Raw genomic sequence first — 18,014 nt, 5'->3', positions numbered from 1 at the left:
TATGAATGAATATGTGAAATATTAAAACATCTTATAAATTCAACGTCATGACTACAAATAGATTATTTTATTTTAAGTTTGATTATATATTTTCGTACTGATAAATTTAAAAGACTATTATTATCGGTTGGAATCAAACTTGTTACTTTTTCTCAAAGAAATAAATAAATTAAACCTTTATTAATATAAAATAGACAAAGATCTCTCTTTTTAATCAAATTAAAATCAATTATTAGCTTTAAAGCTAAGATAACTACTTGTATAAAAAAATGTACCGGCTTACCATTAAATCCAATTGTTGTTCCAACTTCACATCTTAAGTATACAGCGTTTTAATGGAGCGACAATTCAATACAACGAATCTATATTAAGTAGACTAGTGTTTTTTTTTAATCAAGTTGTTTTTCAAATTCACGTACAACAAAAGTCAACATTGATATATTTTATTGTAACTATTAGCATGGCAGCAAAAGAGTGCTCGAATATGAACAGATTGTCACATAACTGTACCGTTAAATGACGAATGCTTAACGTAAGTCCAATGAACTTCGAATTAACTTCGAATCTTTTTCCGCGACGAAGTATTTTTTAATTTATCTCTACTGACAGTCGTTAGGTATGTAGGCAATATGACATTAAGATTTGATATCAATATTACAACGAACAGCTGCGAAGTAGCCGCAACAGTACAAATGTAATGGATAAATAGATACTTGTTTATTCTTAGACAAATACAAATCGAATCTTGGAAACCCACTCAATACAAATCATATGAGCACAATATATGGAACTCAGCCCGAAACAACGTTGAGAGAAACTTTATTGAATTTGAAATCTTGCAGAATATATGCAGTATAAAAGTGTTTTCTGAACTTGTGTAACATCTATTATTTACGGGTAGCGTGAATTCTATCGAACCAACAGTTTAAGCTACATAACAGTGTCAGCCTTTATATCGTACGGCTTTGTAAATTCTGGTTCTTTAATTATGTAACAAAAACAAAAAAAAAAGTTTATTAAAATAGACCTTTAAATAAGCACTTTTAAATAATAATGTAAAGTTACTAAGTATGTTAAAAGTCTTTGCTTTCGATTGCAAGGCCCAATTGTTTTAACTACAAAAGCAATTCGATGTTCCTTAGAAGCTACCATATCCTCGGCATATGTCAGCTCAGCCAATTTGGCGTCTATTAATGTCTGGCATCGACGTTCGATGATTTTTTTATGCTATATATTTGCGAACGAGCTTATGGGTCACCTGATAGAAAGTGGTCACCACCGCCTATAGACATTGGCGCTGTTAGAAATAAGGCACACAACAAAGCCAAATACTGTTGTTTGGCGGTAGAAAATCTGATGAATGGGTGGTACCTACCCAGACGGGCTTGTACAAAGCTACCTACCACCAAGTAAATGAAGAGGGAGGAGTTTATGAACTAAGCGGGGCTGTTAGTGCAAGTACCGCAAGGCTTTTAATTATATTATTTTGTTAGCGATGGTTGTCTGAATTGACACGAAAATTTGACGCAAATGCTACCAAAATGGTTTTCAGGCGCTTTGCTGATGTAGATTATTTATTCGTCGAGGATTCTGGGATTTGCTGAAACATCTTAGCTGTATTGTTAACCAGAATGCCAAAACCACTCGCTAAGTTCACTATACTTGGCTGAGAAGTACCAGGAATAACAAGCTCTTAACATGTCTGCATAAGTATGATATCAGTTGTTCACCGTAGTCGGTAAGCACTTCGACATTGTCTATTGATCATGCCCATGATTTGATACACTGCACTCGATATATCGATATCGCGATGTCGCGAAAAAAAATCGCTTTTTGAACCTCATTAAAAACTAATTAACTTGGATAATATTCAGTACACTTGTTTATAAATTTACAAACAACTTTTATCTTTGTAACAATTTACCCTCAACTAATTTCGAATTAAACCTATTTCTATACCGAATATTTATTTTGTGTAAAAATATGTTTACCTTTTGTAATAATTAATTCAAGGCACGCCTCTATAAACCATTTACAAGAATTTATTTGAAAATTGGCTTTTGTTTTGGAAAATAGACAATTTCTTTTGAAAAGATACTGTATTGGGGCCCTATCATGAATAGATGATTAATGGTTTAAGGAGACTATCCAAACAACCTAGTTAGACTAATTAGCATCTTTCCGATTTTTTTTTCGGACCTAACTGTCTCCTTAGTCTTTTCGTCGGGCGAAAATGGAATTCATAATTTTATACAAAAATATTTTACGAGGAAAGATTTGTTTATTTCTAATCGTAAGTCTGAAACAATTTAACTGATTCGCTAAGTTTCTTTCGCCGGTTCTTCTCCTGTCAAGGTGTTCCTTTTTCCGAAACGGTGGTAGTGTTTAATTTGACCATAAATAAGAAAGTGTAATGCTTCTACGTTGGATACAGTTATTTGAGATTGAGTGTGATTTTAAAAATTCTTTCACCAGAAGTATATATATAGTACTTTCCTGAACTTCAACTTCCTCGCATGCGGTTGAAGCAGAGAGCGGAAACTAGCAAATGATATTTATCCCGTCTACGTACGAATGTGCCAACGTCCATGCATTACCAAGTCTATGCAGGTGTTTATAATTTATATTCTGCTACTGCGGTATATTTATCGCTCTGCCCGACATATACTTAGTCACGTTTATTGATGGCACACGTGCAATACATAGCCTGGGTAATTTGCTCTACCACGAGAGGTATTTACTAAACTTTATGAGTTGGTAACCCCGCTCACAACTGAGCATTGATTTAGTAGTGATTTTATGGCATACTTAAACACTGTCATCTACGTATGGATCTAACTTTTAGGTAGACATGTGGAGTTTTACCTATAATCAGCCCCTTTATTAGGGGATTAGCTGTCACGACAAAGCATCGATTCGATTGCAATAAAATATTAACTTTTTTGCAGATTTGGCGTTCTGTATAGGAATAATTATTTGTCTTAGTGTTCTTCCTGCCTGAATAATTGGTAAAATTTATATCTCTAAGAAGACAATTTACTGGAAATCATATATTAACATAAAATAACACTTTAATTATTTTTAGCCCATTTTTGATTGAGTAGATTAATAATATTTAACTTTGAAGTACGTTATTTTAGGTGTACTAAGCCCTTGAGTGACGCCCACTAAAACATGCCTTCACATTCATCAACTCCAATATACCTAACGATTATAATCATCAATCGTTATTAGCAGATAGATTACAGTTAGAAACTTGGTAGTGCTATTGCTGCCACACTAATCGATCAATCGTCAAACGATCGAAGTTTTATTTGATAAATGTATATAAAAAAGTAAAGTAAAGGCTGTAAACTTCCCACTCTAAGGCTAAGGTGATAGCTTTTTAACCTTGTATCAATCAATGTTTATAATTAAATTATTTCAATCGTATTTTTCAACGGTACAGTAGTACAATAACATTACAGTAACATCCTGTAAATTTCCCACTGCTGGGCTAAGGCCTCCTCTGCCATTAAAGAGACGGTTTGGAACATATTTCACCACGCTGTACCAATACGGGTTGGTGGAATGCAGGAGAACGAAATGAATTATAAACACAAATTGCACATGTATATGGTGGTGCTCGCCTCGATTTGAACCAGAAATCATCGGCTAAGATGCACACGATCTAACCACTGTGCTATCTCAGCTCTAAATGTATATAGAAGCTTTCCAAAATGAACAGGTATTTGTAAAAAGTCAATCAAACATCGATCGATATGGACTTTTTCATCAGTATTACTTCAAATAAATTGATAGGACCCAGGAAATGTTGATCGACGACAATTGCCAATATAACAGACGACGTCCTTTGAACGATGATTGATGGATGATCTTGGTAACAACCTTACCCTGCTATGCCTATTGTAACCGATTTCGATACCTTAAACTGCCTCATGTTAATAAATATTTAGAAATAAAAATGTACATTTTTATAAACACGGATCATTAGTTTCTTAGTTATATTATAATACAACTTACATAATCACTGCTGTTCGCCCACTTCTTTATTTTTTCCGTAATAATTTGAAATAATATAAAATTTTAAGTTTGCAATTTATATTTTACAATTTAAAAGAATATTTTCGAATTAGTGGCTTATAGAAGATTATTATAAAACTTGTAGTAAAGTGTTTAGTTATTAGTCCTTAAATATTTTATAAGATAATTAAAGTAGACAGTTTTACATTTGCACGCTTTTAATTAAACATTAATAAGCAACGACAAAGTTTGTCTAATGGAAATTGAAGCAGATGGTGCAAGGGTTGGCTGGTGGTAAAATAGTTTGTAAGACAAAAAAGTTTTTCAATATCTTTGAAACTCAACAAACTTCTTTGCCTCTTTATCCAGTAAAACCAATCTCACGTTGGATTTTATTGTTTAAAAGACTTTAACTACACTGTTACAAATATACCTAATTAATTGATGAGAGGCTATGGATTTTTTTTATTTATATACACGGCAGATTTTATGCCTTGGCTACCTAGGCCTACCTTTTCTATAACGCATATATATATGAGTTGCTAGCTAAGTTGTTACGTCCCTTATGCCTAATTACCACCATGTAAATCAGTGTTTCAGTTTTTGATTAAAAGCCACCTACCAGATCTTCCTTGCATAGTTAGATTTAAAGGTATGTAAGCCCTAAATAAACCAATGAATGTTCATTGGTTGATTATTAGTATGTACTAATAATCATAAATTAATTGGAATAATTTAATATCAAATAAGCTATAATAATTTATTTACCTAATTGTATCGTTAACTTTTAAAACAGTAATTTCTTACATTATTATAAATTGACTACATATTTAATAACTCGTTGGAATCTCTGTTGCAGTACTCTGGTTCCTCATGAACATCTCCGACCATTAAATTGTATAAAAATCCGTTTGATAGTAATTAACCGTAAAAACGCAGTGGTAAGGCTTTACTTTAAAAGATGTAGTAATGTTAGTCACGATTTTTCCAACGGAATATCGCATTGCTAACATGACTAGTCCTGTATCGTATATAAAACCTACATATTTAGACTTTAATATCAACAGCTCTGTTAAGTTATATAGTTTTACAAATAAATTAATCAACTATTAATCTTAATATTAGCCCTAATTTCAATCTGGCATTAATTTGATTAATGTGATTATGATGATGTGTGATAAGTCAGTTTCTACGCAAAACTTTTGGTGCCTATGGTTATAGAAACAGTTATACTCGTAGGTACACTTGTAATCACCGCAGTACAGAAAATTAAAATAGATATTTATATTTTAAACAACATACAGTAACACAACCTAATTAAGGCAGGTATGTAATTGAATGTATGCGTGTGTATCGTGTATATATAATGTATGTTTGTGTTTGAGATCGCGTGCTGTTGTAGTAACGAGGATATAGAATGTACTTAAGAGTAATACTTGTATTGTTATATGTTATTACGTATCCATGTCTTCGTACCAAAAACAAATAAATCAAATTAAAATGCCTGTCTGTGATTTCCATGCACCTTCATTTCCAAAGTTAATATGGCTTCATTCAAATTGATAAAATCGATTGGATCTATCAAAAGGTCAATGAACTAAAAGTTTAGGTAAATATTTATTATTTACAAGAATAATAAAAACATTTAACCTGTGTAAAACCGGTAGCTCAAGGCTCAACTGTAAGGACATTTCAAGATTCTTTTATGTACCTAATTGCCGGATTATAATTTAACTGAAATTTATCCGTAATATTATACAAAATCAGGATCAAGAAGAAGTTTCAATACAATTATAACTTTAGCAGTGAAATTGAAATATCATGACGTCGACCGAAACCCTTCGACATAATATACGTAAGGCTTCCCTATAAAGTGTATTGAGTCAGAGTTATGTCTACAAACATGTTAAGATTAATGATGCGTAGGATTGAGGAATACAATCGAAAGCAAATAATCACTTTCAAGTAAAGCTGTGCTCACATTCACTTGATTTATATTCTCCGAATTTTAAAATTGATTATAAATTATCCCTTAAGACCTGAAGAAATCATTGTGCAAGAATAAATGAGGAGCTATGTACATGAGACGATAAGGCAGTAAGAAATTTCAGTTTGGCAGCAACGTTACAAATGACACTTCTTTACTTGTTTTTTTTTTATTTGTTTATTTTTATAAAGACTGGCACACACTTTAATGTAAAATTATATAAAAGTAAAAAAAAGTAACAGCCTGTAAATTTCCCACTGCTGAGATAAGGCCTCCTCTTCCATTAAGGAGAGGGTTTTGGAACATATTCCACCACGCTGTTCCAATGCGGGTTGGTGGAATGCACATGTGGCAGAATTTCGATGAAATTAGACACATGCAGGTTTCCTCACGATGTTTTCCTTCACCGCCGAGCACGAGATGAATTATAAAGACAAATTAAGCACATGAATCAGCGGTGCTTGCCTGGGTTTGAACCCGCAATCATCGGTTAAGATGCACGCGTTCTAACCACTGGGCCATCTCGACTCGTAAAATTATATACCTTCTATTTTTGTTTTTAGTGATCAGAATTGATAACTGAATACATATAAGACTTCAGGAACTAAACTCCTCACTAATACTTATGTTACTGTTGGTTTGGTGGTCTATTACACCTTTAGTTTGAAACAAATCTGACGGCTTCAATTCTTAATCTGAAATTATTGAGTGTCAATATCAATTTAATAAATAACAAGAGAGTGATCGTCAGTGATTCATTAAAAAAAAACGAACCAAACTAATATCTCTGAATCCGATAAAGTGTGGTTGTATATTAGCAGAGTGTAGGAACAAAATACTTCGAGCAGGTGCTGTGCCTATGGTGTTAGTATAGCCGTTTGGGTATAATTTCATCATAACGAGATAATTATGAATACAACTCAGTACGAACTTTTCAAATAACATTTAAGTAATATTCAAATATCGCTTCAGTTATTTCAAACCCAAAAATTAAATTCGTACAACATAATAAGTATATTTTGAAGACATTTATTTCCACTGTTAAGAGTCTTTTTCACCGGTGCTTTTATTCAAAGCGAGAACCTTAAAAAACGTTCTCGATTACACGTAGAATAGGGTAAGGCTGTATTTACGTTCTATTCCATTAAATTGTTTGATGAGGCGACGCGGCGCGAATAACACGAGACTTGAAAGAAAAATAATTGCGAACCTCGACACGTCATCAAGATAAAAGGGAGAGTCTGATACAAAAAGTATTATCTACATATTCACAAGGTACTATCTACCTGTATTATTCGTATTTACTACATGGGATGCTTATTATTATGTATCCTACTAATATTATAAATGCGAAAGTTTGTTAGGGTGGATGTATGTAGGTTTGTTACTCTTTCACAAAAAAACTACTGAACGGATTTGGATAAAATATTACAGTAATATAGGTAAATACATCAAAATACCACAAAGGCCACTATTTGTAATTATTTTATATAATTTAGTCATAAGATAACCAGTGGCGCAGCTAGGTGAGGAAGCACCGGGGGTGCATAGAAAAAGAACCGAGGTCTCATCCCCTCTTTAACTTTCCTCATCCCTAGTTAACTCATAATTACCCTTTAGAAAAAAAATTTGTGCGCAGGATCGTGATTTTCTAGCTTAAGGTTTAGTTTAGAGGCCCCTCTGAACTCCGGGGCCCTGGTGCACTGCACTACCTGGCCCTACGACAGCTACGCCACTGAATATAACGATACATATCAAATACCCGTGCGAAGCCAGAAGAATAATATAACTAAAATAATACTCAATTACTTTTCTGTTAACAGCGTCATCGGTCTAAATCTTGTCTTATACGGCTACAGATCTAACAGTGCATGTTGCACTAGTTGTACTAAGCTACTTAGTATAATGAACGACACTTAGTGTAATGAATTTGGTTATCGGGTTAATTAGTCCCTGTACAATTATTTAATGAGTTATTAAGTTAAACGCATGACCTAAGACTACATATTACGTAATTGGGAATTAATCCATACGATCTTCAAATTATGGTAAATTTGCGTGTTTTTAGAATAATAATTTATCAAATAACGTTTTGTCAGTAATTCATCATTTGTTAGAGAAACGTAAAATATTTTCAAGTGTAATAAACCTGTGGAAAAGTTTAAATACCTTCGTCCGACGTTATTAAAAACCTTACTTTTAAGTTGTAGTCTGGTAAAGATGGAATAAATAAGAGCACAAAGAAAGTTTAAAGTATATCATAAGTATACGACGAGAAATCGAGGCAAGCCTCACCGATGTTTTAATTTTAGTTATTCGAGACTTAAAACTTTGCCGCTAGTACTGCTTACATTAGACTATAGTTTTATGCTGGTTTTAAACTCAGATATCTTACTTGTATTTAAATCTTAAGTAAGTTATGATGAAGAAAATTGTAAGGTTTATGTTTGTACGTTGGATTAGTTTCATATAACGCGCATTACATAAGATGATGGTCTTAAGTACGTACAAATGCAAGGTTTTTTTATTATGAAAATACTACAAGAAACATACTACAAGAGGTATTGATTATAATAATTTTCGTTTAACCTAAATCTATTCTAATATATCATAGAACCAAGACTCTATTTGTAGGTTTTTTTAGCCTTTTTTTTATAAAACATCCTGACATTAGCCAAACCATACTTATTTAAAGTAATACCTGCCTGCCATCTTTGTCAATTTTTTATCACGCTTTGCATTGAAAATAAGCAACGGATTTTCATAATTATTTGTAAAGATTGTATTTTAGAAAAATGCGACGATTCTCTGGATAATCAAACCTCTCTTTACATCTTAAACATTTACATAATCGAAAACACGAGATCCTTTGAGAAACATAAATATATCACAGAATGTAATAGATACAGTTCCTTTTACATACAAAGTCAAAACAAACCAGTATCTCCGAAATACTCAGTAAAAAGAAATTAATTATTTAGACGTGTTGAACTGTATTTTTAACCGACTTCAAAAAATAGAGGAGGTTCTCAATTCGTCGGGGCCTTTTTTTTTTATCATTTCAATTTTAATTACATATTTTTTTTAAAAAAAAGAAAGACATCACGTGTCTTTGATTTATGTTGTGAATCTTTGTTACTTTGCGCCAAAGTTTACTGCACTATCAGCATGTCCAAATTTGCGGTATTATAGGACATTGTTGTAAGTGAACAATTGGAAATGATTTCAGAAAAGTGTAAAATTTATAAAATTTCACAATATTAATTCGTGTCTAAAGGACTCCCAGAATATAAGCCCTAGTTCTCGACTTCGCAAAGTTAATACATCCTTACTGGTATTTATTTCTATAATAAGATTCCGTAGTTATTATAAAATTGGAGTAAAACTAATAAATAAGGCATATTGCTTAATACAATGTGGTATTAAAGCGTGGACATAGCATTTATTTATTTCTAGGCAGGATATATAAAAAAAATATATACTGTTCAATACTGTATAATTAAATAGTGGAAAATCTACTGAGTTTCTTCTCCGTGGAATCTACTTTCTGAAACGATAGTAGCTCAAAATTTAAGTCAAAATTTATTTTGATTTCTTCAATAGACAGTGCAGCAAGGACGTATTGCTCTTAGCTTACTGCTGCCAAATGTTTATTTGTTGTTTGTCTGTTATGTGTATTTCCATGTACACCCAAATAGTATATATAGTAAATATCAAAACTAACAAATAGTCATATGAATTGTAAAGCGACACCACCATATATATACTTATTATTTCCGTCAATAGCGTTTATTAACAAAAATATTTTAATTCAGAGAAAAATGGTAGGTCTGGTTTCTACACGTTAAAGGTACATCAAACCTATAATAATTTATTTTGTCTATGATTTACGCACACACGTAAACTGACATTACACAATAAAATTCAACATGGCTGTCTACCACGGATGGGTTTCTTCGCGGCAATTTTTTCTCAATTTCTGTTTAATCTAGACGTTATCGTTTATGGAAATACATTGTCTTATTATAAATAATGTAAGTCAATGTGCTTAATATAGTTTTCTGCGTAAGTATGCTGTATATCGAGATATTTGATTTGTTTTCTCTTGTATCCTTGACCGATCTGTAGAAGGCAATGTAGTTTATATTTTAGTGTTCATATAAGGTGTCTTTACAGGTATCCTGAAGATGCCAGTTAATTCGCTGTCGGAAACAAAACAGGGAGTTCAAAAAGCTAAATTTTCACTATCACTTAACAGAAATAATGCAAAAGAATTAAACAACGAAAATAAGAGAGCTAATAATTTAAAACAAACCACTTCTCAAGAGTGTTTCGAAAATAAGGAAAATAAACCTTCGAAGAGGCCGTTGAATAACACTTACTTTAATACATTGAATGCAGCTAAGAGATTGAAACCTCTGGTAGAAGCAGTGAAACATACAGGTATTTTTGACATTTGTTTCTTTCGCTATTCGTGTAAATATAGCGTTTTAGATACTAATAGCAGAGTTACAATATAGATAATAATAACGTATCTAATCTACTCTAAAAAAACAGCAAGAAAATATTTTTTTTTTATTACAGAAGTGTCAACCAAGTCCCAGCTGATTGTGCTTGAGCCGTCTCTAAGTGACACTGCCATGTTGAATGGCCACCACCCATCAGATAACCAATACGGAGGGAGTACACAATGGAAGACCCCCATTGCCACTCTCTCCAATCTTGGAAACACTTGTTTTCTAAATAGTGTGCTCTATACTTTAAGGTAAATAGTTTAAAGATTATTAATGATTCTAATAAGAAACATATCGGTCAAATATTTATTATATTACATTTATTTATTTGAATTAACATTCTATATACATGTAAAAATCAGACATCATTTCCTTGTCTGATAAAGATTTAGAATATTTTGATAACGGTCAGTAACAACTATCTAAATCCATGACCACTTTTGATTAGGATAAGATGATGTCTGCAAATATAGAATAACCTAATTGATTTGTTTTTATTTTATATGGATGCAATAATTACAGATATGCTCCACAATTCGTCCACAATCTTCATCATCTGGTATCTGATCTTAGTAGAGTTGAGCAAAAACTTGGTAGCATCAGATTAAAAAGCTCCTCCCTGGGTCGAAGTGCGGCAGGTCTTGCTTCATCTGGAACAAGATCATGGAGCAGCAAGGATTTACTTTCTCTAGGACAGTCTGATAGTAACGCTGGAAAGAGTAAAATACAGGTACCAACTATACTGTTTTTTGTGCTTTTTTATTATTAAAAACTCAAGTTATAAACAACTCATATTGACGACCATTTGCCCTGTAATAAATGACATGAATATACAATATAAAAAATAACAGAATGAGTTGAGTAACAATAGTAATATATTACCATTTTATATGTCTGTGTTGGTGTGGACAGTTTATATCATTATTAATTATAATCATTGTGATAAAAAAGCAAATCCCTAAGTTTGCATTATGTTTATTTTAAATACAGTCTCTGCTTAAATTATGAAAACTATACTTCATACTATTTTTATAAGAATCATGTGATAAAAAGAATTGTTTATTTTAAAATTTACAGATCAGTGGTTTTGTTGAGATAATGTCAATAATATGTCTCCTATAATCTGATAACATTTATTCATGTTTATAGAACAAATACTAATACACATTTTTATACGCAATTGATAGTAATGCCTAATAAAATGATAAAACAAAATTAAGCATAGAAAAAAAATTACAGTTTAAGAGCCATTACATTTTTTCAGAGATAATTCTTGTAATATTGGATAAACTTTATTTAAAATAATTGCGACATGCACTTATAGTGTTTCTTAAATAATTACGCAAAAAGTGCTAATTAAATTCCATACAAAGAAAGTCGTGGAAACACCCAGTAAACATTTTAAAAATTAAAATAATTTATGAGTGAGTGATTGGATGAAATATATATTTTTTGTTTTATTAAAATAAGCCTGGCACCCAATTGCAGTGCAACTTACTCTCTGGTCTAAACCATCCAATATAACACAAAAGTTCGTTATAATTAGTTTTATTTAAATGTGTAATAATCGCGAAAATTTAAGACAACATTATGAGTACCAGTATGAGTAAGAGTATCAAAATCAATCCAGTTAAAAGAATTAAAAATGAAGCAAATTATATGCTTTACTATACTTTTGTTATATTCTTGATTTGATTGATTGATAGTAACTATAGCCTATATACATATGATGTTACTTTCTTAGTTTGACTCTGCCTAGTGTAGCCTCAGTACCTACATGGTACCTCTTACTTATCACATATTCTCTCGCCAAATGACAATGTTGACAATTTTTGTGAAATAATTTAAAACCAGGTTAACTAATATTACAATGGACATATCACCTTACTTCCCAAGGGGTGAAGCACATAAGCAATGTATGGCATGATTGTTTATTAATATATCTTACAGTGTCCAATTCTTCATATGGTAGTAGGTTTCCCTGCCTGCTTATGTATGTATTTATAAAATATATATGTGTCAATGTAAATCAACAGATAGCAACAGAGAAACTACATGAAACATACTTAAGCTTAAGAGCAGCTGAAAGTAAATGTCTGAACAGTAGTGCAGCGGATGCAAGCCCTGAACCGTATGCTGCGGATGCCTTCCTTGCAGCGCTGAGAGAAGTAAACTCAACATTTGAAGGTAGAACAAATTTTAATAACTAGCCTGTAATTTTACATTGATTAAAACAAGACAAAAAATTCCTATTAAGAGGCCAAAAATATACTTTAACAGCCTGTAAATTTTCCATTGCTGGGCTAAGGCCTCCCCTTCCACTAAGGGTTGGGAACATATTGAATGAATGAATAAATTTCATGCAGGTTTCCTCACGATGTTTTCCTTCACCGCGGAGCATGAGATGACTTATAATCACAATTAAGCACATTTATACAGCCTGCCTGGGTTTGATCCCGCAATTATCGGTTAAGATGCACGCGTTCTAACCACTGGGCCATCTCGGCCAAGATGCCAACAATGACAACTATTTCATATATTTGGATGAAATTAAACTTTTCTTAAAATCATATTTTATAATAATATCGGTTTTCATGGGTACGCCACTCTGAGGTCCCGGGTTCGATTCCCGGCTGAGTCGATGTAGATTACCAATAGTTTTCTATGTTGTCTTGGGTCTGGGTGTTTGTGGTACCGTCGTTACTTCTGATTTCCATAACACAAGTTCTTCAGCTACTTACATTGGGATCAGAGTAATGTATGTGATGTTGTCTCATATTTATATATATATGTACCTAATTGGCTTTTTCAATCGAAGAAAGAACAAAGATAAACAAATCTAAGGATTATGTTTTCCATGGCATTTACTAATATATCTTGATGATTGTATTAACAGGTAACCGACAACAAGACGCGCATGAGCTCCTGGTGTGCATTCTGGACAGCATCCGCGAGACGTGTCGCGCGCTCAGCCAGCGAGCGTCGCGCCTGCCCTTACAGGAGAACGGAGACAGGTGCGACGGGGCCTGTTTCACTGACCCTTCAGAAATTATTTAAAAAAAGAAAAAAAAATTTCTACAATTATTTTTGTAAAGTGATAATTAGTACTTCTTGAACTTGGGATGCATGGCCCATATCAAGAATCTTGCCACTTAAATAAATAATTTGTAAAGAAATATTTAATTCACAAAGGCATAGTTTTCACTTAATACTTGCTATTGCTATATTAAAATAGTGTCGCATTAATAATTGCAAGTAAATTGAATCATTTTGTATTCATTTCATTTGCAAGTATTTTTAAAATATCATATTTATAACAACTGACAAACATTTTTTATTAATTTAAAATCTTGTATGAAATCGACAGCAACGGCTTAGGTCGCCAGCCATGTTTGGATGGTGACGGCGGGAAGACGTTAGGAAACTTACGCAAATCCTGGAAGAAACGCAAAGAAGTTAAAACAAACGATAAACGTAATTCGCCTTCAGAAGAGCGAGCACCTTCACCCGATCCAGAAAAAGATGAAAGATCACGACCGGGGTGGGATTTCGTCGCAGACGATTTTGAAGGTTAGGCAATTTTATTTATTTTTTTGCATTTAAATTCGTATCAAATGTACGTCAACGATACTGTGCAAGAAACCTAAGAAATGCCGACTACAATTTATTACAAAGTTTCATTTGGATGAAAGAAACATGCAATTCATTTTATAAATTGGATAAAATACCTATAAATGTTAATACTTTATGAAGTGGCTACCATATATGCAAATGTTTAAGATTGAATAATGTTTCACAAGCGAAGTATTACAAATTTTCAAAAAATAACAACAACAACATGAGCCTGTAAATTTCCCACATTAAGCAATATGCTTGCTTGCCTGGGTTTGAACCCGCAGTCATCGGTTAAAATCTAACCACTAGGCCATGTCGGCCATTAAAATTTTCAACATGGCATATATTATCATCAGGTACAATGGTTGTAAGGACGATGTGTCTTGAATGCGAAGCTGTCACGGAAAAAGCGCAAGCCGTCTGCGAGCTGTGCGTGCCCGTCGGCGACGACGACGCCCCCGACGAGCCCTTCCGCGCCGCCTGCCTCTCCAGCGAATATTTGCGCGACCAGAATAAGGTGAAATTACGAGCCTTAAATATAAGTCGTAAAAAAAACCTGAGATTACAAGTACAATATAGAATTTTAAAAATGAAACTGTTAATGTTTCGCTCACAAATTCTATTTATCTTTTATTCATATTATGTCATCTTATGAATAATTTTTTTTTAATTAATTTAAAAATTTTGTTTTTTTTATTTTCAGTATTGGTGTGAACGTTGTCTACGTTATAACGAGGCGAGACGAAGTGTAGCATACTCGCGGTTGCCCAGGCTACTGGTACTACAACTAAAGCGGTTCAGCGGCGGCATGGAAAAGATCACGCGACATGCTCCCACTCCGCTACTTATGCCTTGCTTTTGCGAGCCCTGCGCTAAGCGGCCACCGGAACACCCACCTACTCATAGGTAATAATTCTCTGAATTACTAGCTTTAAAATGTATTAAAAAGTCATTAATCCGCTATAATCCATTTCACTATGGCTCAATATAATTCAAATTTAAATTGTGGCTACAAAAAAAATTATCAAAATCGGTCCACCCAGTGAAAAGTTATGAGGTAACAAACATAAAAAAAATACAGATGAATTGATAACCTCTTCCTTTTTGAAGTTGGTTGAAAATATATAGAAGTAGCAATAATCTAGTGTTGCGACTTGAATTGAATGATAGTTATGTCTATATTGATTTGCTGTTTTTAACATGTATATCTGTCATCTTCAGTAAAATCCGTTATTATGGCCTATTTATTAAAAAAAAAAAGAAGTGTATGTTATTCCCTGACCTCCTAAGCTACCGCTATACAAAATATCAAGTTTGTTCTAAAATGAAAAACAATTCAGGTCAAGGTCAGTATGTATTATAAATATGTATATAATTGCAGATACATTCTCTGGGCAGTCATAATGCACCTCGGCCAGACTCTTACCGGCGGGCACTACGTGGCGTACGCACGCGACAGCTCGCACGGGGAGAGCAAGTGCGAGCGGGAAGGCGGCGGCGACGCGACCAGCGCCAACAGTGGCTCGAGTTTCATGCGCACACTGTTCAACCGCCAACGACCGCCGCCTGCCGGCTGCACCGCCAACGAGTGCTGCGTGCCGCGGCCCCGCCCTGAGGCATGCTGGCTCGCGTGCGACGACGACCTCGTCAAGCCGATATCCAACGAAGAATTCGAGGACCTCCTCTCTGCGGAACCCAAGATGAGATCCGCCGCTACGCCCTACCTCCTGTTCTACGTCAAAAGTGAAGTCGGCTAGTTGGCCTCGGAGACTCACAGCGACGTAGCAGCTTTAAACGAAATAGTCATTTAGTCGATTGGTACATTACCAATTGGTTACATCAGTCGAGTCGAGGAATAAGTGTTATGCGTATTTCTTGTAGATTTATTTCATCATTTTTTTTTAAATAAAAAGCGACTATAAATATGAACATTATTGTAATGTTATGTTGGTTCAAAGTATTTTTGACGCTTAAAAAGACATTTTAAGGATGACACAGATTATAATTAGTGTCAGCCTGACGTGATATTATGGATGTAGCAAAAATGTATTAAAATTAGGGTACTACAAAAATCTTATCAATAGATATATTGTAAAATATAGATATAAAAGGATTTCACGCTATTTTCAACTGTTACAATCAGACAATATAAACTAAAGTGTAAAGGTTTAAACTATATAATTTTTTTAAATTTATACCTTTATGATTGTATCGACCTGTATCGATTACTTATATGCGAATGTATTACTGTTAAAATCAAATTATATTAAAGGTATACATTTCTATGCTCTTCTGATATAAAAGACAATATAGGCCTAAACAATAAACATATAATTGAATCATTAAAAGTGTTTAATATTTACTAATTAAAAAAGTAATCTCGTTAATGTAGTGACAGACTGACTGACCCTATATAGCTTGTTCGTTCAATATTACTTGGCCTTAATCTTTGTTTATTAATGAAAATATAGTTCAAAGATAGAACAATATTTTAAGAATAAAGCAAATTTATATATTATAAGTACAGTATTACCACGAATATTGTAAGTGCACTTTGTGCTTAGAAAAAATAATTAGAAAGAAAGTATATAAAAAAAAGTTATCAAATAATTCATTTCAATAGAATTTATACAATGGTTTGAAATAAATTAAAATAGCATTTTGTTAAGCAAGTATTAATATAAGAATATATTATTGTGTTTAAATATATACAACTTGGTAATATATTTATTTTTATAGTCTGTCTTATGTTTATTTTGTACAAATTCTTTTGAAATGAAATATACCCAATGAAATGTCTAGCATTCTCTAATACCACTGGTTTTCGTGGTAGCACTGTTTCGCCGAACACCAAAAATGTTCAATTTTCACCTTGTTAACATTTCGCAATAAATTCTATCATTTAATTCGTTTAGTCTCAATATGCTCATTATGTTAAAAACATCGATACTTAGATATAATGCTTGCTTAAAAAGGACTGCTTAATTTATACAATTTTAAACAATATAAGAATTACATATGGTTTAAGATGTTGCCTTTCATACAAACAACTATTTTTCTACTTGGTCTGTTAATATTTTCCATTTTCTATGAATCTTGAACACATATATTTGTTTTTATATATCTATAAATATGTCTCGAGAACTTAAAAGTAAGCAGAATAGAACAAGCTTAGTTTGAACATCTGTTTTTATTTTTTGTAAGAAACTTGAAAAATCTTATGAATCAGTAATACTTAGATTTATGACAATATTGTTGCAGTAAATTAATTTCAATAAAATTTAATAAATGAACAAAATGAAGAGAATGTTGGATTTATATTGTGTGTTTGAAAAATTAAATAACAGAATATATTAATTAAAAATTCATGGATTTCCATAAGTTTATAATTTTAATTGTGTAGCATGTAATACATCTCAGTTAATGGAAACTGTTTAAGAATTTCGTGTGTCGAATGTACCCAAGTGTCATTATATAACTTCTTTGTCTTGAAACTAAAATTTCACACAATGTTAAAATTTTTCAAAGAGATCTATTTTGTCAAACTTACATACAATGACTTTGGTAATCATTAATTTACTATAACACGCAATTAGCAATTTTTTACTATTAAATTTGTTGTCTAAAAACAAGAAACAAATATTGCCAATAGGTTTCATTGAATTATTTCTGTATTTATTAGATGTATATTTTTGTGGATGCCATTCCAAAAACCTTTAAAAAAGGTAAAATTCTTGTCAGTAGTTATATTCTTGTGTTAATTTTAAACTAAAATGTGTTACGATTAGTTTTCATTGTAAATTGGATTGGAATAAATTTAATTTCAATATATATTTTTTTCTGTTCTAATTCACTATAACAATTGAAATAAATTA

The 18,014-nt window shown here is 32.5% G+C and overlaps 1 protein-coding gene across 2 annotated transcripts; it reads left to right on the top strand.

The window, feature by feature from the left end:
- The first annotated feature begins 9,898 nt into the window (after window positions 1–9,898).
- On the top strand, window positions 9,899–17,968 carry LOC124532267 (ubiquitin carboxyl-terminal hydrolase 1). 2 transcript variants are annotated; one of them, XM_047107062.1, is made up of 10 exons: window positions 9,899–10,044; window positions 10,187–10,453; window positions 10,595–10,775; window positions 11,047–11,254; window positions 12,561–12,711; window positions 13,421–13,538; window positions 13,892–14,094; window positions 14,496–14,656; window positions 14,843–15,045; window positions 15,521–17,968. In XM_047107062.1, the coding sequence occupies exons 2-10, from the start codon at window positions 10,198–10,200 to the stop codon at window positions 15,894–15,896; spliced, it is 1,857 nt and encodes a 618-aa protein (XP_046963018.1). In that variant the 5' UTR covers window positions 9,899–10,044; window positions 10,187–10,197; the 3' UTR covers window positions 15,897–17,968. The 2 variants fall into 2 exon arrangements, with proteins under 2 accessions (XP_046963018.1, XP_046963017.1); XM_047107061.1 differs by having other exon boundaries at window positions 9,915–10,075.
- Window positions 17,969–18,014: the final 46 nt, after the last annotated feature.

Source organism: Vanessa cardui, chromosome 9, assembly GCF_905220365.1.
Source record: "Vanessa cardui chromosome 9, ilVanCard2.1, whole genome shotgun sequence".
Lineage (NCBI taxonomy): Eukaryota > Metazoa > Arthropoda > Insecta > Lepidoptera > Nymphalidae > Vanessa > Vanessa cardui.
Note: the sequence above shows the minus strand (reverse complement) of the source record. Positions and strands in the feature narration are given on the sequence as shown.